The sequence below is a fragment of the Ptiloglossa arizonensis genome, chromosome 8 (genome assembly GCF_051014685.1).
Source record: "Ptiloglossa arizonensis isolate GNS036 chromosome 8, iyPtiAriz1_principal, whole genome shotgun sequence".
NCBI classification, from domain to species: Eukaryota; Metazoa; Arthropoda; class Insecta; order Hymenoptera; family Colletidae; genus Ptiloglossa; species Ptiloglossa arizonensis.
Genome location: NC_135055.1, coordinates 24,112,401 through 24,140,000, shown reverse-complemented (window position 1 = coordinate 24,140,000; position 27,600 = coordinate 24,112,401). Strand labels below are relative to the sequence as shown.

Here is a 27,600-nt window from a genome sequence, read left to right as displayed (position 1 = left end):
TTATGTACCTGGTGTACAGATTCCACCTACTGAATTTCTACGAGGTGATCCAACATATGCTAATCCCAATATACCTCCCTCAAATTTAAGGTCAGTAAACAAATGAGCTAAGCAAAAATCCTTATGACTATACTCCCGACTGAATACCTGGATACCATTAACATGAATTGCACAAAATTTTTAAAACACACTCTTATAACTAAAACAGTAAAGATATTTCAAATAAATACAAGGAAAATTATAATTTTACCTCTAATAATGTGCGCACGTCCCATTTTTCTCTAACCATATTATAATGTGTTTCACCGCCTCTAACGCGAGTTGGCTCACTATGAACTACTATCTTTTTAATAACAAAACCCATTCCTTTGAATCCATCTTGTTCTTGCCGTTCTTGCCATAAAGTATCATTATAAATTTTATGTACTCTATCGATTAAACTTATCTATAAAGCGTACAAAAATTCTTATTTAATAATGAAACAGTACATTTTTGTATTAAATAAAATATTTACTTACCAAATAATTAATGGTTGTTTTTGTACTGCTAGCACCCATTTCTTGATAGAAACGATAATCAGCAACCAATAATAAAGGACATCTAGTTTTTGTTGGAGTATATTCGTAAGTTTCTGTTTGTCTTTTTGTTCTGGAATGTTTATCAGAATGCTTTTCAGTTTGTTTTTCATCATTTACTGGGATGCCTATAACATGGATCTTAGATAAGAATATAATATCATTCAATGAAATCATTTATGCAAAACAATAACCAACCTAATTCTTCTTTTACATATCCACAGGTTTTGGGTACACCGTGCGTATGACCTTCGCCATCTTGAAAATGTTCCCAACTAAGTTTAACATCTGATGATTTATAAATAATCATTGTTTCATTTCCTAAGTGAGGTAAATGCCTCCAAGAAGGCTGAAACAAAACGAATACTTTACTATTAGTATAATGATAAATTTTATACATTTTTCAAATGAATTGATGTATTATACTAGGCTGTTCAATAAGTTTTGTCGTTCTATAAAACTTATTGAACAACCTATTATATTGCTATATTATACAAAAAATTTGCATTAAATTACATCATGTTAAAGTTTATAAAAAAAATATTATTGTATACCTCAATGTGAAAAGTTTCATCAGAAATTGTAATACTGGCTGTAAGAATTCCATTATCAATATGGACTTGTGCATGAGAATCAATTTCACCAAATACGCGCCCATGATAAAAACTTTCATGATCTTAAAAGAAAATGCGTTACAGGTACATTAAATTAAATATTAGTCGTATAAAGATATATTTACATATATTGATATTGTTTTACCTAAATGTATAGTTCTTTCCTTTCCTTCGCCGTTGACTTCATATGCTTTAAACTTGGAATGAATGACTTCTCTTCTTGGTGTTAAGATTAAACGAAAATATCTGTCAATTGACAATTAATATGTATATTTTTCCAAAGGAGAAGAAGGTTTTGTTATAAATAATAATCTTACCGTCCGTGAGAATAAAATTCTAATTCACTTATTTTGTTATAAGGATGATAACTGTGTTGAACACCCCGTTTAACAATTTTGTGTTGAAGATGGGATGCATGAAGGGTTTCATAATATTTTAAATTTCTATCAAGACCATCTATAATAATGTATTTTCCACAATAAATCAGCAAGCTGCAATTAATTGCACGACATAGAGTAACAAAAGTTTGATATGACAAACTTACAACTGTTTTGTATAGTAAAAAGCATGTAATATATTATGAATGTGTTTCGAATTTCCATGTCCGTAAGAATGTCTTATATCACTAACATATTATGTAATATTATATTTCGAAAGCTGTGCTCCATATTATATGAATTTTATTCTTTCCTTTTTTTTTTGTCTTTACATACGTATTTCAAGTAAAGTACAATCGGAAAGATTAATTCGTTCCGTTTGAGGGAAATTCGGAACGCTAAATTCATCCCCTTCTCCTTAGCGAGCCTTGACAAGCTTTTAGTTCTTATATGACTGGAATGGTAGGTGGTGTTACTATAGTAACATTGTGGCAGATTTTCTAACCAATGGAGTGACGCACAAGCGTCATGATAGATTTAACGATCAAAACTCTCTGTATTATCTACATGTTTGACGATCTATGAAGATGACCAGATGGAAATTGTGATTATTATTTATCATTTGTTATTGATCGCCAGTTAATTTGTACATATAAGTACTTACTTGAAACCTTTTAGTATGTCATAGTTAAAATGTAAATATTTAGAGACATTGATACATGTTGCAAGAGGGGAAAGTCACCAGTTTCTTTACCAATCAAGAAAGATACCTGCTAAAAAGGAGGCACTTTGGTTGGTACAGACGTCAGGTGACTCTTCCTTTCTCACTATGAATAATCTGTATTTATTCATTAAATTAATAACCCACCATAAAAATAAATAGCACGATTTAATATTTTATTTGCGTGACACTGGAAACTTTCTATGAAGAAAGGGAAATAGGTTTTAATAATTCTTCTCACGCGGCATGAATCTGTGGTGCCAAGTATATAATGTGTATGTATGATATGTACATCTTCCTTGCCGGGAGCGATGCAGCAGTTACTCAAAGTGACGTATCGAGTTTTCGTATAACGCATGTCGCAAAATTGACTATATTTAGTTTGATCGTAAATGTCGATTTGAGGGTCCGAGTTTAGGATAGAGTTCGAAATGTCGCAGGAGATAAATTTGTTGCATTGCTATAATCGTGGCTGTGGAAAAAAATTTGATCCGAACGATAATAAGGAAGGTATGTTGATGAGTCTTGCATGAAAGAAACTTGAAGATATAACTATTTGAAACGATAAAGAAGCAAATTAATCATTTATTTCTTCAGTAGTTAACACCACACATGCGAAAAATCGTTATTCAACTATATTTTCAGGAGACTGTATTCACCATCCTGGGTATCCAATATTTCATGATGCTTATAAAGGCTGGTCTTGTTGTAATAAAAAGTGTACAGATTTTACAGAGTTTTTGAACATCAAAGGATGTACAAAATCGTATCATTCCAATGTAAAGCCATTGGAGCCAGAGAAACCTGTTGTTGACAAATCTAAGGCTAATGAAATAATTGAAGTAACTGTTCAACCTCTTAATAATGGACCTGTGTTAGAAAGGCCTCCTTTTGACACTCCGCAGACTATCATAACACCAAATGTTTCACCTACATTGTTAGAACAGATTAAAGGATTAACTTCTTCACAATTTGTAAATGTATCTGAAACTGAAGTTGAAATTGGACAAACTTGTAAAAATAATGCATGTAAAAGTATATATAGTGGTCCTGTGTCAGATCATGAAATATGCAATCATCATCCTGGTGTTCCCATCTTCCACGAAGGGATGAAGTATTGGTCATGCTGCCGAAAGAAAACTACAGACTTCTCTACATTTTTAGAACAACCGGGGTGTACACAAGGAAAACATGCATGGGTTTCCAAAGTATATTCACATTAGTAATAGATTGATATAAATCATTCATAATTACAAATGAATGGAAATAGTTAAATATTTTATTACATTTATCATTAAAAAATAAATAATTTGTTGCTTTCCAGAATACCAGTAAAAAGAAAGAGTGCAGATTGGATTGGCATCAAACAGGAACATTTGTTGTAATTTCTATCTTTGCTAAACAATATCAACCAGACCAGTCGATCATTAAATTAAACCCTATACGTTTATGTGTGGATTTGTCATTTGTAGAAGATAATTCAAAATATACTCTTGATTTAGAATTAAGAGGGGTATGTGTTTGAAATCTTTTAAGTAATTCTTAAATGATTATTCAAAGAATTACCTTCATTAGTTATTGCGTACATAATTGTATCATTGTAGATTGTTGATATTACCCAAAGCAGTGTTAACATGCTTCCTACTAAAGTAGAAATTAAATTGAAGAAAGCTGAACCTGGATCGTGGACAAAGCTGTATTTCCATAATAAAGCAGAAACTAAAGAAAATACCCAAAATGAAGAGAATATTAGCGCACAAGTGGCAGCTGTTGATCTTAGTGACCTTTAAGCACTAGTATTTCAATATTCCGTTAAAGGCATAATTGTAATTCATGTACCTATGTTACTTTTAAGGATAACAATTTAATTTAAAGATGTAAAGAAATTTTATTTTCTTAACATTGTCAAAATTACGTTGCCGAAAAAATAGGAATACCTAGTATTCACTTTGTTATTTTTATAGGGACAAATATAGAAAAAGTCTAGCAATATATTTAATGCATTTTGTTTTATTTATAGTGATCCCACCAATAGTATATTATTATCAATATAAACTATTTTATTTTAAATTTACAGAATTTATATATACTGGTTGAAATATAATTTTAATTTGAAAATAATGTGAATGCTCGACTCCGGTTTGTTTATATTTTGGTTTCCACGCGGCTTTTGCGTAAAGCTTAAAGTAGAGTGAAGCTAACCTCTTGTCATTAGTGTCTAAATATTTTGCTATGCGAAGATATGTTATTATAAAATTATTAAATTTATTGTTTTCAAAATCATAAATAAATTAAAAAATGATTTTGTAATAACCTTTATTGGATTTAGTATTAAATATTTGTAATATATTTTTTAATACGATTTAGTTCAGAGATACAATGATTGCTTTGTCTCGTAAATTACGTGTAAGTAGTTGTCAATAGTCATATTTAAATACGAATCAAAATAATATTCTTCGTAATATGTATTATTTTAGATACTTGCTATTCATGGATATGCTCAATCAGATGTTATTTTCAAGAAGAAATTGGGATCACTGAGAAAAGGATTTAAGAAAGAAGTAGAGTTTGTATTTCTCAGAGCACCGCATCAAGTTCCAATGGAAAGTAATTTTGGTACCGATAAAACAGAAGAAGGTATCGTCTCATAAAATTTATGGCTGATCAAATGAAGAATTAAGACCAATGCTTTTATATTGTAATAATTATCCCATCAATCTATGAAAGGTTATCTAGTACATTAGAAAGTAATCTAGTATCATATATTATAGGATATGCATGGTGGTTTAATACACAAGACCACATATTTAAAGCAACTATACCAAGCAATCTATCTGTAGGTTTTGAAGATAGTTTGACTTTAATTGAAAGAACATTTCAAGAATCTGGCCCATTCGATGGTATTTTAGGCTTTTCTCAAGGAGCCGCTTTTGTTATTATACTTTGTTCTATGCAACAAAAGAAATGTAAGTGTATCACATAAATGTTAGAGCAACTATGAATTATATGAAAGAGTTTAGATTGCAACAAAATATTTATTTTACAGTACTGCACATTGAATTTGATTTTGCAATTGTTATATCAGGATTTCAGTCATTATGTACATCTCATGTAACATATTATAATGAAAAAATGAGTATACCCACTTTACATATTTATGGAGAGACTGATCAAATTATCCCAACAGGTTAGATAGTCTTTGATAAGTTATTACAAATATAAGCTACTAATATGTTGCTTTTCCAAATAGAAATGACAGAAGAAGTTAGCGAATTGTTTATAAATAAGACAAAATTGAAACACAAAGGAGGTCACTATATACCAAGTAAAAAGGAGTTTTATAAAGAATTTATTATGGAAATGTTATTGAATAAAAACAAAGATAATCATTAATGTCTGATTATATTATATAATAATCACAAATTGGTATAATATATAAATATAACAAGAGTAAAAGCTTATGTAGATTGCAAAATATAACTCCTATTGAGTGATATTAATAAATTTATTCAAATAAACTATAAATGAATATCGTACAATATGCATTAGAGATGAAGTTCATTAATAAGGTATAGTTAGGTATTTATATGGCAGACAACCTAAGGAAACAAGAACGTAATAAATTGAAACGACTTTATAAAATATATTTATAATACACAATCATTTACTATTTATACCGAACTGTACTTTGTCTAATAGAATAAACTGTGCAAGTTGCTTAGATTAGTTATATATTCTATGCGTATCTTCATACAAAATTATACTGTTTCATTTTTAGAATAAAGTCTGTTTTATGTGTAACAAGTTAAACGCTAAAGTACATATCAACTATCCTGATTTGTATGTTGCAGTTACTTATTATTTTCAATTCTAAAAAATGTTGATTTATTACACACTCTATTATTAGAGTAGCATGTACTTAGGTTATTAGTATTCTGCCACTTAAATTTCTTTAGTAATGCCTACAATAAATTTAATAATATTGTGTTTGAATGTAAACAAATTGCATAGTATGTAAATTAATGTGTTGTAACATATTGACTTTTCAGTGTTTTAAATAGCTAGTTCAGTCCAAACAATTTAGACCTCATTTAACGTTTCGTTTCGCAATTATTTTTGGGACGACCGCAACAGATTTTGAAACATACTGTACATTTTGAATGCACTTAATGTTTTCATAAATTGCATAGAACTTTGCATTCGTAAGTCCACATACGAAATAAATTATAATTAAATAGATTAAAGCATATGTAAATAAAGTTCTTAAAAAAATATAATATAACAAAATATTATTGATAGAAAAATTATATTTTATATTTAAAATAATCATTTACCTAATTTATTATAGTGGTAGAATGTCATTAATATATTAAAATTACATACACTATAATTCATCATATTTTGAAATTTTGAAATTTCTATTCTGTAATTGCAAAAATCAATATTCCAAATTTTTATAATTAATATTTCTTAGTTTTGTACATTGGATAATAAATGATATTGTTATATATATTTTGAAAAGTTTAAAACATATATTCAAAGTTTAACTGAAAATTGATGGAGATTGATTATTTATAATTAAATAAGATATATTCAAATAAGAAATAAATAGATTGAAAATATTATAAAATACTATGATATAAGTTACAATTGTAAATTACATATGACTGAGGTATTTGGTCTGTCTTGGCATTAATAACAAAGTGTTGAAATTTTTTTGTAGCTACAAAAGATTGTAATAAATTTAAGTGATGCACTGTATTATAAACTTTGTTTTATTATTGTTTTCAGTCAATTGTTCAAGTACAAACAGTACTTCCCCATTATGCACAAAAAAAGAACAGAAATCAAAAAGATTAATAACTACTTAGTACTCTTATTAAGGAAATTAGAAAGTCTCAGGGCACGTTTAATATTCATATAAAGTTGCATATATCTAATATTCACATTATGTTTGCTTAAGCTGTCAGACTTTTTGAAATATCCGACAATCATAAAAGTTATATCGAATTCAACACCTTATTGTCAGCTCATTCACAGATTAATATTGTTACAAGGCATCTGATCCAAGCCATTGGTTTCTTGAGATTTCATGACATCTGGTAGATCCGGTGGTAATGAGAATGGAGTCATTTCTAAAGGTTCAAATTGACCATTATCTTGACGCAAAGCTAATCCCACTAATGCGGGACATTGTGGCTTTGCAGTTGCAGATGTTAGTCCATAATCGGATAAAAATTTAATATCCAACATGGCAACATTATCCTTGTTGAACAACTCTTGATTTATAGGTGGTATTTTCAATATACCTATGTGATAATTAAATTTATTGCTTAATTATCTTAGTTTATATTCTATGGACATTTATCAAGTTGTACAAAAACTTGTAAAGTGAGAAATAAAAATATTAGCAGTCCTTGTTTCAACTGTCACATACTGCTTCTTTAATTTGTGTACATAAAAGTTATGTATCGCTCACCTTCTATAATTTTCTTCAGTTCAATGACTGTTGTATTATCCTTTGCATCGGTAAATATTGTCATATTTTTTCGTCGAATCATTAGAAATACATCCTACGAAGAAAATCTAGACTGTATTTGAGGTTATATTATCTTAAAGTAAATAGGATAAGTACTACGAGAAATAATAGGATGTTGAGAAAAACTTACCATTATGTATTTAACTATACAACTAATACTGACAGGGACAATTACTACGCAGTTTCTTGCAGTATTCCTTTGACCGTTGTTTACTTGCAGATTCTCGGGTTAGAGGTAGAAAGTTAAAATAAGGTAGACATTCGCTAACATCATGGTCACATAAAACACGTTATTTGATTGGTTCTTCTTTTCAAACGTAAACTATGTTTGGCACGTTACACGTCATTTTAGCCAATCAAAAGTCGATTTTATATTTTACAAATAACTGCGAATCCTTAAAACAGAAATGACATTATTTGAATACCTATTCATATATTGATACGTTGAATTGATATAGTTGGCCGATCAGGAAAGAAAAAGATGTTGTTAAAGTTATTTGTGTTTTGATCTCTGTTAGTACAACATGTACAAAAATGACAATACATAGTAAATAACAACAACAATTATTATTATTATTATTATTATTATTATTATTGAATTTATATAGACCATTTCAATAAATCCATTTCAACTTTTTCGACAATTTATCAGATGAATCGAAGCATTGAATTCAAAGGGATATGTATTCAAATAAAGATCAAATAGTTTTATATTTGTACGAATTGTAAGATACGATCGATTTAAATAAGTTCATTAACTATAGTGTCGATATCGTGTCAAGAATATGACGTTACTTGTCAAAATTTGTGACGATGTCTTTTTTGCGATCTGTTATATAAATTCTGCTCGGAAATTTTTGTACGTGTTAATATTACATTTAAATTCGTAAATACTTTTACAAATAAAAAGATTGTTTCTAGTCTGTACTTATGTCTGTTTTTTTCTTGCCATATATTCTGGCTCTATTGTCACACGAATTGATTTAACATCGTATTATTTACAATTCACGTTAGATTCTTTTTAAGGAAACAGATCTTGACATATAACAATTTAAAACTCTAGTACATTATATCGTTAGAAAAGTGTTTGTGGGATCTAATTCCTGGGAAAATATTTTTCATGATTAAAACGCTGATTATACGTGGCTAGTAATGTCCATGTGAAGGTCCTTGGCCTCAGAGATGCGGGGGTGTCGAATATTCGTGAATGAATCTCCCTTCCGCAATGACGTCACTGGTTCCATCAGTCCACCGAATCGTCCATGAGAAAAGCGCGATCTATGAAGGAGCGCTTGCGCCTTTCATAATGACCTCCTGTGCAGCGCTCATGGGCTTTCCAACGGAGACTCGACGAAAGCTTTGCTATTCTATCGGTCACAGCTCGAGTTTCACTACGACCAGACGAGATGCGACCGTGGCACTCGTCCGCGGACCACTTCTTCAGAAAAGTTAAACGGCCACGAGATCGCCAGAACATTTAACGAGAAGTTGTAGCAAAACGCGAACAGATCTGTCGCGATATATAACCTGGTGTGCGGTGGATGTATCGTGATTGAAATTTCGTACAACGTGTGACGGTTTCTAAAGGAAAAGACCTCTCTCTCTCTCTCTCTCTCTCTCTCTCTCTCTCTCTCTCTATCTATCTATCTCTCTGTCCTCCCCTCTCCCAAAAAAGAAGAAATAAAGGAAGCTTCTCGGAAGTCTACGTTGTGGTTTATCCAGTCGTTATTCGTTCGTCTACTTCAACGTGCACGAGCACGTTTTCATTTCGATTGATCGATAACCGTGAATTAGGTCGTCCACGAGTCGCGCCCCGAACAGTGGAAACATACGCATAGAAACCGCGGAGGTGAAGAGATTCTTGATTGACGTTCGGACGGTTACCGGCCGACGTGTTCGACGATCTTATATGCCTTGAGCAACGTCGACGTATATGATGAAATTACAGCTGCTCGTAATCGAAACGGATTACTGTTGGAGGAAAGCATTGCTTAGGTAAGCAAGCGATCGTGCATTTTCAAGCTGCTTATGCCTTTAGCGCTTGTCCGTAATATTAAGCCGGTTTAGAGATATTCCGTTTAAATGTCAATACTTTTCGGTGACGTTGGATCAACGGCAAGGTAATCGTGTCATATTCTCATTTCGCTGATCTGTGACACATTTTTGACAGCATTTAATTGAATCGTTGAATTGTCATTAAAAATATAATATAGCGGTTATCCAAAATGTATATTATAATTTATGAATTAAGTAGGCTTACGACAACCATCGTACTAGAATTATTTTCGAACTAAAATAACATTTGATCGAATAGTTTACTTTTTCCTTTATTGCTTGTCAATAATTTTGTTATTATATTCATCTTCGCAACATTTTCATATAAGAATAATAACTGTCACATTAATTGTTTGTTTAAGGAAAATTAGAATTAAAGTGTTTCAATGTGTTCTTTCGAAACATTTGAATTTGCCGCTGATAAAGTAAAGTCGATAAAGTCAACGATTAACAGCTGTCGGTAGCAAACTTCAACTGATTGCAATGATCGCCGCTATGTGCGTGCCACTTTAAAGAATCGGGTGTCCCGTATGTACGTGTATACGAGAGGAAAAGTGGTGATGATTCAGTCAGAACGCTTCGGGTTTCTCTAGTCGTCCTTCTCGTCCTTCTCGTTCTTCTTGTTCTTCTCGTTTGCGGGCCTGTAGCTGACGCCATCTTCATTTTTCTTTTTGTTTAAGTGTCAATTTCCTGGAACTGTACGTTACAGTAGATCTCAGAAAAACGTTATGAGTGTGGACAGTGAGTGCGGTGAACGAACATCGAACTGCTGGCCGTTTAATTCGAAACGATAGAGTGATCACGATATGAGTTTGCGTCATAGATCTAGTTTCCAAGCATCTCTGAACGATTATGAGCCAGAAAGAAGTCATTAGCCGCCCAAGTGTCCATGTAAAAGTCATTCACTAGAACTCTTCCCCTTTGAAGTATTGTTGGTTAGTTTATGTGTTGTTTGTTAAACGTGTTTTGCCTTCCTGTTGCACACTCGTGGAAAGCATTGTTCAAACGAAGTCGGGTCTACATTTATTGGTTATGTATCTGTTACAACCGTCCGCCGTAAATCGCACGCTTCTCTAGCACGTATCGAAGTAGTGAGAGACTGAAAAGATACAGTAGTGCGTGTATGTAGCAAATAAAATGCACAAGTTAAGATTACCTGTCAAGGTCGAATTGCCCAGTGCTTTAACAAGGTATGGTGATATTTGATCTAGTGGTATCGATACTGTTCCTGCCAGTTTTTCGTTTTCTCACTGTAATATCTGCATATTGGCGTTGAGCTACTTGATTCCAGATTGTAAACAATCATGTTACGCCGATGTACGAATCGATATTAGTCATCCCTACCTTATGTTGTAATTGCATGACACAATTTTGCTCCGAATACGCAGTACATTCTATTTGTGTCTTCTACAGAACGTTAAAATAGCTAAGGTACTTAATTGTACGTTTTAAGTAGAAATATAACATTACCGTTTCACAATTGTAACAATGTGGAATTTGACGCCACTTTTTGTTTGTACGAGATATTAGTACCGATACAATATCGTTCAGATTTATTAATAATGTTTGGCTGTTTTGAAACGTTAACAACAACGGTTTCTCCGTTACGTACATATATACGTCAGACTTTCAGATATGCATTGTGCATGTTTTGTAAATTGCGTATGTTAAAAGTAAGCATAAAACCGATGCTCATACGATACAATACAATCAAGTATCAGAGTTCACCGAATTGGAGTTTTAACACATTCCATTTGCGAAAAGATAACCTTGTTATTTTTAGTCGTATAATTCGACCATCTTTGTCGTCGCGATCGGAGTTAAATTATTTCGTAGATACGAATCTTAATATTGTCTTCAAACGAAACAATTTTTTTCTGTGCAGTTAAAGCGGTTTTAATGCCATGTTTATACTATTTGTCGTAGAGATAAAATTATTAAAATCCGGTAACAATAACGGTGATGATAACGATAATAATATGTACGAAGCACCTGGACCCTGGCTTAAACTCTGCTTTCACAGAGTATAAAAGATAATTGGTTTACAAGAAATGTATATTTTTGCATGTATTTATTATAAATAATGACGTGGCGTTACCTGTAGTCCTAAACAGGAACGGTCAGCTGAACAGCTGACGATTTGATTACATCTCCCGATGGAGATTCCTCGTTCGAAGAACGATTCGATTGGTCATTGACCGCGATAAAACTAATTTCAGCCAATCGTGATGCGTTCTTACTTTGGTCGTAAGAAGTAACGACGATTGGTTTAAAATTTCGACCGAAAGATCCACGTGCGATCGCTGCGTACGATTATAACGAATGAAATAATAAGCACGTTTGGTGCTTATCGTGCATAAGGAAATGACGAATTCGAGAGGAAAAGAAAAAAACTTACGTCTTCGTCGGTAACGAGTTTGAGAATACGATGCACGCACGCGAGGCAAGGTGATAATTCCGTCAACGTTGCGACGTTCTTCGAGCAAATGCTTGTTCTCCTCTATTAATTGAGCAGCACTCGTTGAGACGTTTACGTCGCTGTTCTTATGGAAAGCAGCTGACCTTGACAGTTGTAAAACCTAATGCAAGCTGCAAGACCGTACCCATCTCTATTGGATTCTCCTACCATCCAGTTCCTTGTTCCTCCTGCGATACGTACGTCGAACCTTTCGAGCAGTTTCTCTGCGGGCTTCATCGGCGAGACACCGATGAGCACGGTGTCTCTCGCGTTCTAGTAAGGGGTCGCCTTAACCGCGATCTGTAATTAGCGTTTCACGTAAGTCGGAGATTCCTAATCTAAATGTTTATCAGTTTTCGTAGTGACAAAGGAAACAAGCTGATCGATAATTAATTACATCGTAACGTGTGGTGTTTTTTCCTTACGAGAAGATGTGTGCCATTATCGGAAACTACAAGTGTTGTTGTTTAAGAACGTAAAATTTAAATAACGATGTATATATAGATATTTCGTGATAATCATCGTGTTTTTGGAGGGCAATGTCTCGGTGTATTTTTCACGAGGATACTGTGGTGTATACGAAATCGCTTTTTTAAGGAAACTGTGTAATTCGATCGATCGACGTGTCGGTCTTGCAACAGGAGCGAAATTGTTTAGCGAGATTCACCGTGAAACGTCGCCGAAACGCGGGAAAACTACCATACATAGATACGTAGTGAAGTGCGTCAGGGTATTCAGTCGAAAAGTGTAAAAACGTCATGGAAATTTCATCCGAGTCGGTATTATTGTGCGTCGCGTTCCGTTTTTCGGAACCGATGATCGATGGTTCGCAGTCGTTCGTCGAAGGGCGGCGACAAGGTACAAGCGATATCCCCGTGAACCACCTGTCTGTGTACGAGTGCGCGCGCGCGTATTCACGGTTATTCGGGTACACGTGCACCGAGTGGTCGAGCTGAGAACAGCGCGCGCTATTCGACTCCGACTGCTTACCTACGTTACAGTTGCGCAGTGTATTTTTGGCGTCACACCTCTCACGAGACCTTGCACGGTCGATTCGGACTTCTATTCGATCAGTATAAATCAAAATCGCGTCGCTGAGATATTCGTCGCGAAAACCCTGATCGTTCAATATGGACCGGCTTGTATTTGTCTAGCGAAGATACGAGTATTGTTAACGACGCTCGTGATTTCGAGTACCGTCGGTAACGTAAATCGTGCAGGAACCTTTAAACCTGACCAAGCATTGCAGACGCAGTTACACGATTCGAGTAGTTTTTTGACGTCGTACCTTTCACGAGACCTTGCACAACCGATTTGGACTCCTTGACTCAAAATTGTGACGCCGTATGTGGATTCCGATTACATCGAGGATCGATCAGTTCGTCGTGTCAGTGAGGGAATGTATTTAACGATGTGGATGTACAGACTTCATCGATGTACGCTTTAGAGTGTCAAGCACGCCAAGTGCCGTCAACAATACAAGACAAATCACGACCCCGAAACGTGATCGAATAATAGCGGTCGCGACTATACGATTTCAAATGGTTTACCGACGTTCATTTTTCTCTCTGTTTCACTCGGATTCATGCGATTGTGCATTCACTGAACACCAGCTTGCTCGCTGGCACTCCCTCGATGTTTACGCGTCAATGAAATTCTTGATCGCGACCGAAGTCGTATTCCGCTCGATTTCCAGCCTTTTTGCCTTACCGGATAGAGTTAATCGTGTGCACGTCGACGCGCATGTAGGACGACTATAGTACTGTTTTCAATAATACGATCGCGACGCTGGTCTTTACCAATCGCATACCATAGTGCAGTTCTTTCTAGTTCCCTCTCTTCCTGACTTTGTACCTGTTTCGGTCTCTCTTTTCGTCTTCCTCCTTTTCCCTCGCCTACTTACCGCGAGTGCTGTGGCCTGTAGTATTTACGTTGCGCGCGAACATGAAGCTGGTGCAAACTGTTATTTTGCTGGACGCGTAAGTAGACAATACCGGTGAACAAACTATTCATTCGCGTACCATTCCCGGTTCTCTTACGTTTTTTCGTCGCCCGTGTACGCGTTTAACGGTCGTGAACGTCCGATCGACAACATTTAACGAAAGCATCGCTTCAATTTTCTGAACGCTTTCGCGTGGCTGTGAAGAACGTTTACTCACCGATGACTTACGTAAACGAGCTATTATTTTTTCTTTACGTCATACGAATAACGCGGATTTTAAGGTTCTCTGTGCTCGATAAAAATTTACCAGCGTGGCGAACGAAGCGTATGTATTTATCTGTGTAATTTATCGGTCACGTGTAATAAGTAAGTATCGTTCTAGTTGACGTTTCGACACACGAGACGGAAGTTATTCATTTGCGTGTCAACCTTTCGATCGCGTTTCGGTATTTCTGGTGTAATTTCTGTCACTGTACGTTGAAGAAACCTACGACAACGAAATGCGTTTTCGTTTTCGTTACATTGGATCGGAATAAGTGTTTTTTCGGAATATGTGTGTCGCGTTCAGCCGAAAATAAAAATGGAGTGCATATACAGAGAAACGTAGTGTTGAGTCATCGCGAATAATAGATGCACAGGAAGTTGAAAGTACAAAATTCGGATTAGGATGTAGTTCGGTAACGATACGAAATCTAGCTAAATGGAAAAATGTTTTATAAAAATATCGCGTACTTCGGTGATACGTACAGCTTTGTCGCGCTGGCGCGGGCTAACGGTGGCCAAGGGATCGAGAGATCCTCTTTGGAAATTTTTATAAAATATTTTCAATTTCTATTTATCTTGAACAATTTTCGCGTTTGAACAATTTTGAAAAGTAAAGAAATTTTATTTAGAACTCGGCCGTCTGCCAATCGAATTGTTCTCATCCCGGCTCGACGGTGCATCGAGACGGAGGAAAGTCGAGTATGCCAGAAACGATCTCCCGGTTTATTTTGTTCCTCCATGATCTGGACCTCTCCAGGTATTCTCGGCGTGATTTTGTGAAAACGTAATGGCTCGGCATGTATCTGCTAACCCGACGGTCAACGCAATTCCGAGCGGGTTGGAAATTACTACCATCGATTCGATCGTCTCGTTCGTAATTACCAATTAGTGGTAGCCTCGACGGGTTTTTCATTTGTCGGAAAATAACTTCTCGGACAATGTTGCTCGCTTAAAACCGTGTCTGTATATTCGCGAGCTACGAATCGATACCACCTACAATGAACAGGAAATTGAGGAAAAGTTAGAGTTATCGTTAATGCAAGAGGAACGGAGTAACGGATGGGCGGTCGTTTTGTTCGTAATGCGTGGCTTCGACTTACATCGTGTGCAAAATTGTCGACTATTCAAATTACAGGGGTGTGTAAACGCCGGTAAACAAGCGTTACGGTTATTTAACCAGTCTCGAGGATGCGGTCGGTGCGATCGGTGCGATCGGTGTCTCTCGTCGGTCGGGAACGGTTATCGAGCTCCACTTTAGAAATCGTTGAACTGCGACAAACGCCAACTTGAATTCGACGCGATTAGCGGTAGCGTGATTAGCGATATCAGATTTTATGGACGTGGACCGTCGGCCGTGTGATCACGATTACGGGCTTCGATAACGAATGGGTCGTGGCACGCAACGTTTTCGTACTTCGAAACAGATTACGTCTATTTATAAACATTAAAGATATTTTGTTACCCATGCGAGTCTACAGATGGGTATCTCGTTGAATGTGTTTACCGACTCGAGTCGCGAGAGTGTCGCGTGGTACTCGAAAACTGAACGAACGATTCGTCGAACGGCCATTCTGCTAATCGAAGATCCATCTAGTACGTCAATTATTGCAGGTGGAGCTGTGAATCAGTTACGGGGAAAAAGGAAGTGAGTCACGAACTGACTTCGTTTATACGTGACGTAAACGCGACTCTTGTAACGAATGCTGTGTTTTCGCAGTTCGCCGGAATTGTCGCGAATGACGTCTTCTTTGTCCGTTAGGGAATGCAACTTGGATGCGTTTCACGTTCATCGTTCTCGACTCTTTTGTTCGTTCAATTATATTCCTTGCCGAATTTTATATATTTTTTTCAAACGAATCGACTTTATATACACTCGATCAGATTCTTTGTATCGCGTCGAATCGATAGAACTCGCCAGAAAGCAAATCAATAATAATATAATAATAATAATAATAATAATAATAATAATAATAATAATAATAATAATAATAATAATAATAATAATAATAATAATAATAATTCGTCTTCGTTACACCCGAGTTGAATACAATATACTTTGAAAGATTAAAGAAAATGTTATCTGCGGAAATGGAGGTATATATGTACGTGTACAGTTACGGTGCACGAGCTAGGTACAGCTCTATACCCTTATTAACGTAGTCTAGTCTGTATTCGGTTCGATTACCGATTATTTTACTATCTTTACTTTCTGCAATTATGTCGTAGATAGTTCTTTGAATTTATTGCTTGTTTTGTTTTCAAACATAGTTAACCCCGAGATTTTCATCCCTTTGGTGTTGCGTGCTCGTAAGTGCTCGATCGATCGATGGTGAACGCAAATGGGTGAATGTGTTTAACAAACGCGAGTGTGGGACTTTAGCACGCGTTGCGTCGCGACGTTAAATGTTCGAATCTCGGTATCGAAAGTGTTGGGAACTCGGCGGAAAAAAATTAAAAAGTTTCGTATGTCCACCCTCGAATGAAGGAAATCTTTCCTCTAAACAATTGTTCCGTATCGTTCGTTTACGATAAAAAATCTGTACGACTTGTTCGGTTTCTTCTACGTGTGTCATTAGTCATTACGTACCGTAAAATCGCGCTCTTTTTTTTGTTGCCATGGGATCTGATTCTGCCAAAATTTCGATCTTCAAGTTCCTCGGACTCGTTTGTGTCTTAACGACTCGTCGTCAACCTTGAAGACAATCGCTTTAGTTGCTTCGTCATTCGACACACCGTTGTTTATGTCACGTAACAAGAGTTATTAAATTGTATTAGAGTGTTTTCACGTTCTTCGGTGATCGGTTCTCTGGCGTTCAACTTTTCCCTGCCCATCGAAAGATCCGATGATCCTTTAAGATGTGTCGTTGCAATTTAACTCGGTGATGTCGGATAAAACGATGATTTAACTCGCGCAGCCGCGCAGGCGCGCGTGCGTAGCTACCAGTCTCACAATTGTTGCGTAATTACGAACTTCTGGTTTTTTCTTGTTCACCATCGAACGATTCGTCGTTGCATTCTAGAATCACACAACTCGGAAGCGTATACGAAAATCGATACTTCTTATTGTAACTGGTTCGCACCTTATCAATTCGATGAGGGGCACGGTATCTTTGCGATTGTCACGTGACGTTCACTTTTGTTCCATGTTTCACCGATACATGGTACGTATCAATCGGATCGAGATAATAAAAAAAAAAAAAGCTCTTGCAGAGGCGCAAGCGTAACTTGTATTTGACGTAACGGCGAACGAATTCGACGATCGTTTAGATAACGGACGTTGTTCCCCGTTAACGCTCGACGTATTGGAACGATTTATGTATTATAATTCAAGCGCTAGAGAAACGCTTGTTGTTTTTGGTCGCGCGGTCGTCACATCGTGCTTACTTTTATTTTTTTCTATTTCCTCACTTCCTTACCTTATTACCTTATTCGTTGCTCCGAAGCGTTATTTCGGTAGTGATTCCTTGGTTTTTTTCTTTATATAAAACTAGTTAGAACTGTAGAGAATCAAAGCTCGTTGTGCAAGTAAATAGCAGTTGGACTTAACAAAGGATATTTGATCGTAATTTGAATTTCTTCGATAGTAAATGTAAAATCGATGGTGTTTTAATACCGTAGTTCTAATAACGAGATACGTGCAATTCATTGGAAATAGTTTCTTTTTATACGAAGTGATAGAAATTTCTTTTCCGTTGCTGCTCAAAATCATTATTTTGAATATGTATATTTATCGAGCGATTCGCGTTTAATATCCGCTGAGCGATATATGTATTCGTGACGAATACTGAAATAAACGCGTATAGGAAATCGATGGAATCGCGCGTCATGCAAATCGAAGGGCGTCGCGATGCTCTGCCAACGGCTCTCGTCGTTTCCGAGGGATTTTTCGAAAGCACGAACCTATTGTTTCGCGATGAGTGATTTTTTAATTAGTCATCGCGCCGGGTAAAAGCCGCTCGTGCCGTTGTATATATTGGGTGTTCGATTTTAATTGAACATAGGCCGTCGAATATTCCTCAAATTGTCGATTAGACGTATGTACGAACGAAAGAAGGAAAGAAATGTTCAAGCACCTTCTTGTAATTTTTGTGTCGCGTCCCACCTATGAAATATTTCTGTGGTCACCGAGTATCTAGAAATTCGTACAGTAAAGAGTTCAATTTAATTTTCTCAGGAACGAAACTTTACGCCAAAAGAAACTATTTCCACATTTTCGACTTTTTACACGAGGAATCGCCTATTGGTTGCATCGCCCTACCCGTTTCGCCTCACCCATGTAATATATTATCTTTATCGGTGCGCGGTTTTCTACGTTGAAACCGATAAGATTGTCGTACGTCTACGACACCACCACCACCATCACCACCACCACCATCACCATTACCACCACCACTGTATCGCAAGGGATGTACGTTCCGTCGTTGCTCGAACGTCAGTCTTTTCTAGTTTGCGAAAATGTTACTCACCTGTTGCAAAACCGTTTGCAACTTCGTGCATGATACATACACCGGTGCTTCTATTGCTTTGTAATGGATTAACGGCCACTCTTTGCTATTAGATCACTTTCTCCTGTGCTCTAACTCACAGAAGATCCGGGGTTCGGGCTTGATCGAATAATTCGGCAGACGATCCACGTGCTCGAACAGTTTCGAACGATGGCCATCGTAGAGAGCGAGAGTACGAACGTTGAAAGGTAACGCGTGTCAATCATATTCGAGTATTCCGTTCAATGGGCTCTCGATAGAAATAGATTGTGAACGAAATTGCATGCGAAAGTAGGCGACGGTAGTGGTTTTTCATGACGATAAAAATTGTCTACGATGTAATTGAGAAGTTCGATGCAGAGGGCTGTAGTTTTATTAAATATTGACACTCGAGAGCAATCCAAGTACGCGTAACGACCTAATGGAAAACAACTATAAATTGAGTACTTTCAGCATGCTTTACTTTAATGTTTGTGAAATTTGTCAGTTTTAAAGATTCTAACACTAGTGCTTTCGAACGTATTAATCTTGGAAAGTACCGATGATGTATCTACATAGGTATCTAATTTCTTCTTATTTATTCGATTTGAAATATTGTAAATAATCGTTACATTATCTTGCCTCAGCGATGGATATTATTTGGATAGAAAATTATTTAAAGAAATAATCAAACGAAAGGTACTTTATGCGTTATTCACTGAATTCGAGTAGTTCGAATTAACTTTATTCCACGAATAACGAATAAAATTTGCATAAAAATTTAAACGTTAAAACGTTTTCGTTGACCGATATCTTTAGTCGGTTAAAGATGTTTTCCTCTTTGTTTTGCAACCCCACGATATCTTCGAGCGCAATTCATGAATACTATATTGCGATCGAAAAACCGATTCAATATCAAAGTTTCCCCGCTTTCGCTCCTCTGCGTTTAATTTCAGATTTCACGTGCGGGCGCATCATCCTACGCTTTATTAACCTGTTGCTGAACTAACACCGGTATCTCCACGTGTCGTGGATATACCGTTGAATCGATAATAAACAGTTGATCGACTTCAATGATTTAATACACCGTGTGCTTGGCGATAAATAAATATTTTTAAACGACCGTTTGAGAAAATTCACGTACCGATTCCTTCGACTTTCGTGCACGATAAAAATTCTTGCCTCGAGCAAACGGACTTTTCAGTTTCACGGTAAACATGCGTAGTTCGCGTCCATCCATTCGACCATCGTTCAAAGAATAGCCACTTGAGCAAGTAAGAGTAGCCACTTGGCAAAAATAGCAAAGATATTAAAATGGTATACTTTTAGCCGGACACCCTGTGTATCCGCATAGTTAATTATTTGGTAAGAGTACGTGCATCAATTTTCTAAAAGTTGCATATTATAAAAAGAAAAACGAAACGTATATTTCATGGAGCAAATGTGCTGTTAAAGGAACGGTATAATAAATTTCTCACGTTCGGAGAAACAAATAATCGTCGGTCGTTTTTTAATTGAATTAATCACCGAGGCAATGGAAATTTATTTCATCGAACGATTCGACCCGGGTCACGAGCAACACGATGACACAAAGTTATAATTAAGCTGGATCAGCGTCGGACGACAAAGAAATTATTGTCTGCCGATAAAAGGCTTCTCTCACGGAGAGTCTGCGCATGATAACTACGGTGCCGCGGCTGGTATTAGGGTTAAGCTTCTCGAGGCAGCGTAGTCGCGAATTCCTACGATTGCGTTTAGCAATTTTCAAACAAAATAAATCGTAATTTCATTAATTCGTTTACGCTCGTCGTCGCCAGTTTCAACAGGGCACGAGTCAATTATCGTTTTAAGGACATTTCTGGTATTTCTAAAGAAACGCACGATGTTCCGAGCTGCGTCGCGTACTTTTCGAATGTTTCTCAAGTGCCTTCTTAGAAAAAAAAAAAAAAAAAAAAAAAAAAAAAAAAAAAAAAAAAAAAAAATAAAGAAAAGAAAGAAAGACCAACGGAATGATATTTCCAAGACGTTAGAACTAACTACACGATAAAGGATGTGTATTTTTAAAGAATGTCGGATGTTCGGGCACAGCGTCTTCGAGGTATTCAATACGTTCGAGTATTCGACGTGGTTCAAATATTTTTAGTTCGGTTAAACTTCGTTTGGCGTTATATTATTCCCTAGTACTGCGCGGGAACATTGATTAAATATATTTGATATATTTTGATGCCGTTAATTTCTCGGGTGTTTAATTTTTACCGATGTGAAATGTTACGAGATCAGGATCGTACAGGTCTCGTCTGGTCCGCTTATCGAGCGGCAGAGTCAAGATACACGAGTTTCGCGTATTATCAATCGCTATTTAGTTTCAATTCTCGTAAGAAGTTTCCTAGGACCGGGTTATCTATTTGTAACTTTGTTGGCCCGTTGTTCGGTATGGGATTCGATACGGATTCGATACTACTCGCTTCGATAACTCCGCTGTGCTCTATAATTCGAGCATTTCGAAAATTTACAGGACAAACTCGTCGAAGATTAGACGAATTGAAGCTCGAGTCGCGTAAAAATTTAGACGCAATTCTATTCCCTTGAGAGCTCTGTTTCTAATCGGAGTCGCGTTATTCGCAGACGCCGATTATGATCGGTTTGAGGTTCAGACCCGGGCTATCCACGCAGGACTTATTGTTCTATCCGCGCAGTATGCAACAGCAACGATCCGCCTACAAGCAGTTGCTGTTACACACTGTCCACCCACGTTGCAACTTTTTTTTCTTTACACGTTTTACGTTTCGTCACAGAGCACAGGCAGAGCCGCGTCTCTCACGAAACGACGCGACGTTACTCGGCACTTGAACGCGCGTCAAGATAAATTAGCAATTAACCACGATTTACGTTAATTATCACCACGAACGATCGTGGCTCGGGTTAATTAAATTCAAACCGTGATCAGATAACCGTAGGGTCTTGGATTAATTTCCGGACAAATTTACCAAGACGAATAATAAAAATCGAGGCTATTGGCCACCGGCTGTGGAAGACGAGATCGAGAAAAGAAGTTAGATCATCGAGAAACTTTTGTGCTTCTTCCTTTAATCTCTCTCGCCTTTTTTATTCGACGTCCTCCTTTCGTATCGGCAGGCTCTAATATCAGCGAACGCGTACTCTTTCGTGGCTCGGATATTATCGCGAAATGTCGCTGTGGTGGTAGAAGACATTGAAAATAATTGAAGAGACTACTGTAGAATTTTATTATCGGAATTGTTTAATAGAGAAGCGTGACGAAGGAACTTGTCGATCGTTCTCTATCGTATGATTATTGGTGCTCCGTCGCTCGTCGATTAAACGAAACACGTGTTTGCCTGTTGGAGCTGTTTCGATGAATTGAACAAGACTCGATAAATTGTTCAATTCGTCGATAATGTAATCGTGCGGAAAGAGGATTTCAAGCGATCGAATCAGTCCGCACCGATCGCGTCCACACACACGTACCTAGGTACACGTGTAACGTTTGTTCATTTGTAATTGTACGTTGTCGGTCCTACGCTTCCTCGCATAACTCGGCCTAAGAACGGGGCGATAGAGTTACGTGGATGTTTTCGTCGATCGAAACGGTAGAAAGAAAGTAATAAATTTCATTTTAAATTTAGGCAAATATTACGGAGATCGAAGAAAATTGATTTTTCGTCCAGACGATCGAAGTGCTCGCGTCTGTGATATGTCGCTACTTTTTCGGAATTTGCTAGTGCGTGCTTCTGTGCGCCAGGGTCCGCTGATTCTCGGGATCACCGGATCGTTGGGGGATTTTTCGGTGCTCGGCGAGAACTCGTACGTCCGGCACGCGGAACAACGAACGATCGCGACTCTAGCCGCATGTTCTGTTCGCAGGATGGTATTGGACCCCAAGGTCACGAGTCTGCACAGCGATTACGGAAGCTTCGATAGACCGTTGGGCGCCGGAGAGGGCCACGAGAGGGACGTCGAGGCGGCGGTTGATAGAAGTAGCAACGGAATGGCACAGTCGAGCGATGTTTACCAACGGCAGCCGTTATTACCCGGTGCACCGACCAAAGGCAAGGACAAGTGGTCCGGAGTGGCGTCCGGCTCCGACTATTACGTGGACGACGAGGACGAGAAGATCGACGGTCTTGGCCGACATCCCGGTATACCGAACGGCTCCGGGAATGGCGTTGTTAAGGTCGACATGCCCGCGCCACTTCGCGAAGAACCCCGTTTCCCTAAAGAGAAGTGGAAAACTTTTTTCGGTAAGGGTCACGAAGGACCTTCTATCGGGACTCGGAATTCGACGACAGCTTTTAGAAGGGGAACGTATTCGTGTTGGTACGCGCAGCGTAATCGTTATCGAGCGTTGCCCGGAGCGATACGTTTCTTAAGAGTGGAACGTTCGAGAAATGAATGTCCGTTCGATGGCTATAACAGGGTGAACAGCGCGACAAATCGGTCTCTCTCCGTTCTCCGTTCTCCGTTCTCCGTTCTCCGTGGTAATCTGTTTCAACCACGCCGGCCAAGCACCGAACTTGCTAACGCAACGAACCAGTTGTTCACTTCGGAGATGAGATTTCGAGCCTTGGTTCGACCTTTACGTGTACAGAAATCCGTCGTGGTTCCAAGGCCTACCGTACGTTGCCTGGAATCGAAAAGTTTTCCAACAAATTTGCGAGGAAATTAGCTGGTTACGGATACAGAATCACGGACGAACGTTAGATTCGTCGATTTTGTCGATATCTCTTGTTCGCCCGATAACGATCTCCAAATAAGATATCCACGACACGGTTACGTAAAAGGGGGGAAAGAGGACTTTTCCTGTAATTTCGTTGGCAATGAACTGTTCAGGACAGTTGCTCGCGTACGATTCGTTCTTGCGACGGGGTGTCGATCGAGATCGAGGTCGCAACGCGTGGCCTGACATTCGCCGTGGATACGCACCGGAGCCTGATGTAACAAACTACGCTCGTCGCTCGCGTTTCTCAACGATCAATCAAATGCGATCGAGCCGTTGAAACGAGCTCCCGTTGATCCCGTTAGCCAGTTGTTTCTGAACTTTGTCACGCGGTCCGACGAGCGACACGTTTACAATATACTGCGAGACTTTGGAGAATAATCGCATCGTTTGTTTCGCGACAATCATCCGCGATGCGTTTCTTTCCTATTGTACCGGGACGAGAATCGTTCGACGATTAAAGTGGCAATCTGTTTCACGAAACGTCGCGAGAGAGTGCAGACACACGACTTTAAGGGTGAATTCTTAAAAACGTTTCCCTCGTTTGTTGAAAACCAGAACGCGAAACTAGATTTTGGCTTCGAGCCATTTCTCGCGAATTTTATCGTGGTACCGAGTTTCGTCGTCGTAGCTTTTGGTTAATGTTCACCGTGAAACCTTTGCGTGAGCGCGCGCGCGCGCGCGCGCGTGTGTGTGTGTGTGTATATATATATGTACATATTGTGCGCCACATCGACGTGGAAAAGAATATTTCAAAAGTACGTAGAAGAGAACGGTCGGTCAGAATATTTTCGGGACAAAGGAAGTATAGCCGAGCGAAGTGGAATAGCTCCGTTTCAATGCGGAAAGCCAGAGAAAAGTAAAGTGCACCGAGATCTCTGTTGTTACGTTCTATGCACGTGCGATATTCAACTTTACCACGGTGACCCGCATTCTTGAATCGTACCGATTTATTTTCTACATATCGACGTATGTAGAAAATATGAACGTTTTGTTTTCGACTAAATTTAACTATTGTACGGTTTCTTGGAACTTTATTCTACGTCCGATTCGTTTAGCGGTTCAATTGGATCATCGGTTAATTTCCTCGCAGGGAATAAAAAAACGGGACATACGCGAGGCGATACTTGTAAGCGAGTCTTGCGATTATCGTCACGCGTTTAACGATTCTACTCGTACGCATGAAAATGTTTGCTTCCGAAGGAAGACGCTTCGTTACCGGAAACCTGTCATAGAGACGGTCAATATTAACTTTCGTTTTTTTTTAACGAAATGTTAAAAGTTTGTAGTCTTTGGGTGACAGTTTTCGAGACAGGTTCAACGATTCGTTGTACAAGATCGGTCGATATTTAAATTAAACAATGGAGCGATTTTATTTTATTTGTTTTTCGTCGTGAAAGTTTAATAGTTCGAACTTCGACTCGTCGACGATGTCTATTTTTCAGATTACATTCTCGAGTGTTTTGTAACCATTATCGTTTAACCCTTAACCTTTAACCTTTATTTAATCATTCGGAAACGAACGATACAAGTACTTTGAAACAATTTAATTGTTACGCTCGCTGGATTTAGAAATCTCCTAGAGCATTGGTTTATGTTGCAGCATTTTTATTCATGGTCGTGAACTTCATATTAACCACAACGTCCCTTGCAATGGTGCACGAACGGGTCCCCGATCGAAAAGCATACGGACCGCTCCCGGATGTGGTGTTGGACAATATCGCCGCTCAGGATTGGGCCCTTAACGTGTCAGAAGTTTTGATCATGATAATGTCCAACTCGGCGATGGTTTTTATTATTTTTCATAAACATAGGTACGTATCGAATAAGAATATAAACGAAGCTTTGCTTAAAAAATTGAATATTTGTAAAAATAGAATGCGAATAGATTTTAATATTCAGTGCTGGCACGATGTAAAAGTTTCTGATTGTACTTTCTTAGTTTTTACGCGTTCGAGAAGGATATGTCCGACGATTGTCACTTATGGTGTTTTAATTGCAACTTGCAAAATGTTGCAAAATGAGGTTTTTACGTAATTCTTAACATTTTACAACGGCCTCTTCGTTTCTTTCAGATTTATCGTTGTTAGACGAGTGTTTCTTTTGATGGGGTTGTTGTACATGATGCGAAGTATCACGATGTACGTGACGGTACTGCCGGTAGCCAGTAAGACGTACTTCTGCAGCCCGAAAGCGAATAACACGAGTTCGATTCTTGTTATGAAGAGAGTTCTGCAGCTCATCTCTGGCTTCGGTTTGTCTATAAACGGCAAGCACACTTATTGCGGGGATTACATTTACAGTGGTCACACGGTCGTGCTTGTACTTAGTTACCTGATTATCAAGGAATGTACGTACTTTCTCCGTACGACGGTTATTTATAACGCTCGCGATATTAAGAAATGTGATTTATACTTGAAAATACACGCGAGAGGACTAAAAAGGAATGGCTTAAAATTTAGATTCTCCGAGAAGATGTCAACCGATTCATTGGCTGGCAGGCATTGCTGTTCTCGTTGGGGTGATTATGGTCTTAGTGGCTCATGGACATTATACCGTGGACGTCCTCATAGCGTACTACGTAACCACGCGCTTATGGTATATTTATCATACGTTAGCTAATAATTCGCATCTTAAGGTGAGTTTGATTTTTCTATTAACACGTTTCTAAAACAATCCACGATCCGCTGTGAAATTCATTTTGAGCGGTTTCTATGGTCGAATATAATGTGTTCCGAAAATCGAATCGAGTAGAATATCGAGTAGAATATCGAGTAGAATATCGAGTAGAATTGCGTGTATTAAAGGAAATTTTGTTCAAATGTTTACAGCAATACGAACCAAGCAACTTTTTGGCCCGGCTCTGGTGGTTTCCTATTTTTAAATATTTTGAGAAAAATGTGGGCGGCACAGTGCCACGACAATACGACTGGCCTTTACCCTGGCCTCGACGATTCCTTGCCAAGCACCCTAATCGGGACAGTTAATGTCCGTCTTAATCGCACGATAGAGGCTGTCAAACAACGGAGTTACTTTTGTTGTATTTGTATATATATAAACATATATGTATACGTACTAGGCTTACAATGTGGCGATAAAGCTTTACTAGAAAGTGGTGCGAGATATGTGCGCAAGCTTTCGTCAAGCTTTTGTTTCGGGACTTGACGAAGGTTTCTGCAGTGTTCACTTCCTTAAAACTACAACACGAACGATAAGCGAAACAAAAGGATGCTTGTGTACCGTCATGTTCGTTATCGTCCAATCGCGAAACCTATTTTTCCTTGATTTTGATACGACTTATACATAATGTAAGGGATAGATAACGATAGACCGAAATTAGTCCTCACGAAGAATTCACTTGGAGGGAGGTGTCCGAGAGTTACCGAGCAGATTAGTATATAAAATAAATGCTAGATATCTCTATTTTCAGATACTCCGAATGCGTAATACTTAGGATGTAAATTTATCGTTGTATCGCAACGCGGTCAAGTGTGCGAAACACTCGAAAATTGTCATTGTTAATGATAGAATTAACGCAAGAGGCGAATTTTTTTGTAGCTCTCGTTTCAAACAACGACACGAATGGAAAATTCAAAGCGTCGCTGCGAACGAACGCGCAGCTTTGTTTGCCGCAAAAACCTTCCTCTGGCTGATCTTTTAAAACGCGTTCTAATGTTAATCGACTTCCAAATACCAAGATTACGCGTTTATACTTAATACAACGGCGGCACGCCTTATTCCGACGAAAGTCAACCGAATTAATTGCATCGCGATTTTTGTATTCGAATTGGTCAATTACAGTTCGTTTCGGTTCTCTTTCTAGTTTGCGGCTGACAGATTCCCCTCGAAATTGGTAT

At 37.7% G+C, this 27,600-nt stretch overlaps 5 protein-coding genes across 19 annotated transcripts in view; 3 read left to right on the top strand and 2 right to left on the bottom strand.

The window, feature by feature from the left end:
- Nucleotides 1–2,147, bottom strand: part of Tace (ADAM 17-like protease Tace) — a 4,148-nt gene extending 2,001 nt beyond the window's left edge. The window contains exons 1-8 of the mRNA XM_076318634.1: nucleotides 1,734–2,147; nucleotides 1,507–1,645; nucleotides 1,335–1,435; nucleotides 1,130–1,251; nucleotides 774–924; nucleotides 519–703; nucleotides 251–445; nucleotides 9–147 (exon numbers count right to left, since the gene is read on the bottom strand). Of these exons, the coding sequence (XP_076174749.1) occupies nucleotides 9–147; nucleotides 251–445; nucleotides 519–703; nucleotides 774–924; nucleotides 1,130–1,251; nucleotides 1,335–1,435; nucleotides 1,507–1,645; nucleotides 1,734–1,791 (1,090 nt within the window). The 5' untranslated portion in view covers nucleotides 1,792–2,147. The remainder of the gene's footprint in view (nucleotides 1–8; nucleotides 148–250; nucleotides 446–518; nucleotides 704–773; nucleotides 925–1,129; nucleotides 1,252–1,334; nucleotides 1,436–1,506; nucleotides 1,646–1,733) is intronic.
- Nucleotides 2,148–2,389: 242 nt separating this feature from the next.
- Mora (cysteine and histidine rich domain containing protein) lies at nucleotides 2,390–4,279 on the top strand. Its single transcript, XM_076318649.1, has 4 exons — nucleotides 2,390–2,797; nucleotides 2,933–3,495; nucleotides 3,612–3,800; nucleotides 3,892–4,279. The coding sequence occupies exons 1-4, from the start codon at nucleotides 2,719–2,721 to the stop codon at nucleotides 4,075–4,077; spliced, it is 1,017 nt and encodes a 338-aa protein (XP_076174764.1). The 5' UTR covers nucleotides 2,390–2,718; the 3' UTR covers nucleotides 4,078–4,279.
- A 53-nt stretch (nucleotides 4,280–4,332) lies between these two features.
- LOC143150401 (esterase CG5412) lies at nucleotides 4,333–6,666 on the top strand. Its single transcript, XM_076318650.1, has 6 exons — nucleotides 4,333–4,426; nucleotides 4,655–4,693; nucleotides 4,765–4,924; nucleotides 5,059–5,253; nucleotides 5,334–5,474; nucleotides 5,538–6,666. Exons 2-6 carry the CDS (start codon nucleotides 4,667–4,669, stop codon nucleotides 5,678–5,680), a joined length of 666 nt encoding a protein of 221 aa, XP_076174765.1. The 5' UTR covers nucleotides 4,333–4,426; nucleotides 4,655–4,666; the 3' UTR covers nucleotides 5,681–6,666.
- A 375-nt stretch (nucleotides 6,667–7,041) lies between these two features.
- Nucleotides 7,042–17,422, bottom strand: Elob (transcription elongation factor elongin B). Of its 3 annotated transcripts, XM_076318652.1 has the most exons (5): nucleotides 17,133–17,422; nucleotides 12,280–12,639; nucleotides 7,957–8,221; nucleotides 7,767–7,860; nucleotides 7,042–7,596 (listed from the first exon to the last, which is right to left on the bottom strand). In XM_076318652.1, the coding sequence occupies exons 3-5, from the start codon at nucleotides 7,957–7,959 to the stop codon at nucleotides 7,322–7,324; spliced, it is 372 nt and encodes a 123-aa protein (XP_076174767.1). In that variant the 5' UTR covers nucleotides 7,960–8,221; nucleotides 12,280–12,639; nucleotides 17,133–17,422; the 3' UTR covers nucleotides 7,042–7,321. The 3 variants fall into 3 exon arrangements, with proteins under 3 accessions (XP_076174767.1, XP_076174768.1, XP_076174766.1); XM_076318653.1 differs by lacking the exon at nucleotides 12,280–12,639; XM_076318651.1 differs by lacking the exons at nucleotides 12,280–12,639; nucleotides 17,133–17,422 and adding an exon at nucleotides 8,969–9,983.
- Nucleotides 9,249–26,866, top strand: LOC143150399 (phosphatidylcholine:ceramide cholinephosphotransferase 2). Of its 13 annotated transcripts, none has more exons than XM_076318635.1 (7): nucleotides 12,681–13,197; nucleotides 22,653–22,830; nucleotides 22,891–23,267; nucleotides 25,347–25,557; nucleotides 25,819–26,093; nucleotides 26,206–26,381; nucleotides 26,575–26,866. In XM_076318635.1, exons 1-7 carry the CDS (start codon nucleotides 13,098–13,100, stop codon nucleotides 26,728–26,730), a joined length of 1,473 nt encoding a protein of 490 aa, XP_076174750.1. In that variant the 5' UTR covers nucleotides 12,681–13,097; the 3' UTR covers nucleotides 26,731–26,866. The 13 variants fall into 13 exon arrangements, with proteins under 13 accessions (XP_076174753.1, XP_076174755.1, XP_076174759.1 ...); XM_076318637.1 differs by lacking the exon at nucleotides 12,681–13,197 and adding an exon at nucleotides 14,749–14,753; XM_076318638.1 differs by lacking the exons at nucleotides 12,681–13,197; nucleotides 22,653–22,830 and adding an exon at nucleotides 9,249–9,821.
- Nucleotides 26,867–27,600: the final 734 nt, after the last annotated feature.

What these genes read in the sequence shown, in the direction of transcription:
- Mora (XM_076318649.1), top strand. Translation starts at nt 2,719, where the DNA reads ATGTCGCAGGAGATAAATTTGTTGCATTGCTATAATCGTGGCTGTGGA. An exon ending in AACATGCATGGGTTTCCAAA is followed by an intron (nt 3,496 to 3,611) that starts GTATATTCACAT and finishes GTTGCTTTCCAG; the next exon opens with AATACCAGTAAAAAGAAAGA. An exon ending in TTGATTTAGAATTAAGAGGG is followed by an intron (nt 3,801 to 3,891) that starts GTATGTGTTTGA and finishes GTATCATTGTAG; the next exon opens with ATTGTTGATATTACCCAAAG.
- LOC143150401 (XM_076318650.1), top strand. Translation starts at nt 4,667, where the DNA reads ATGATTGCTTTGTCTCGTAAATTACGT. An exon ending in CTTTGTCTCGTAAATTACGT is followed by an intron (nt 4,694 to 4,764) that starts GTAAGTAGTTGT and finishes GTATTATTTTAG; the next exon opens with ATACTTGCTATTCATGGATA. An exon ending in TTCTATGCAACAAAAGAAAT is followed by an intron (nt 5,254 to 5,333) that starts GTAAGTGTATCA and finishes TTTATTTTACAG; the next exon opens with TACTGCACATTGAATTTGAT.
- Elob (XM_076318652.1), bottom strand. An exon ending in ACTGAAGAAAATTATAGAAG is followed by an intron (nt 7,597 to 7,766) that starts GTGAGCGATACA and finishes ATTATCACATAG; the next exon opens with GTATATTGAAAATACCACCT.
- LOC143150399 (XM_076318635.1), top strand. Translation starts at nt 13,098, where the DNA reads ATGGAAATTTCATCCGAGTCGGTATTATTGTGCGTCGCGTTCCGTTTT. An exon ending in TCGGTGCTCGGCGAGAACTC is followed by an intron (nt 22,831 to 22,890) that starts GTACGTCCGGCA and finishes TTCTGTTCGCAG; the next exon opens with GATGGTATTGGACCCCAAGG. An exon ending in ATTATTTTTCATAAACATAG is followed by an intron (nt 25,558 to 25,818) that starts GTACGTATCGAA and finishes CGTTTCTTTCAG; the next exon opens with ATTTATCGTTGTTAGACGAG.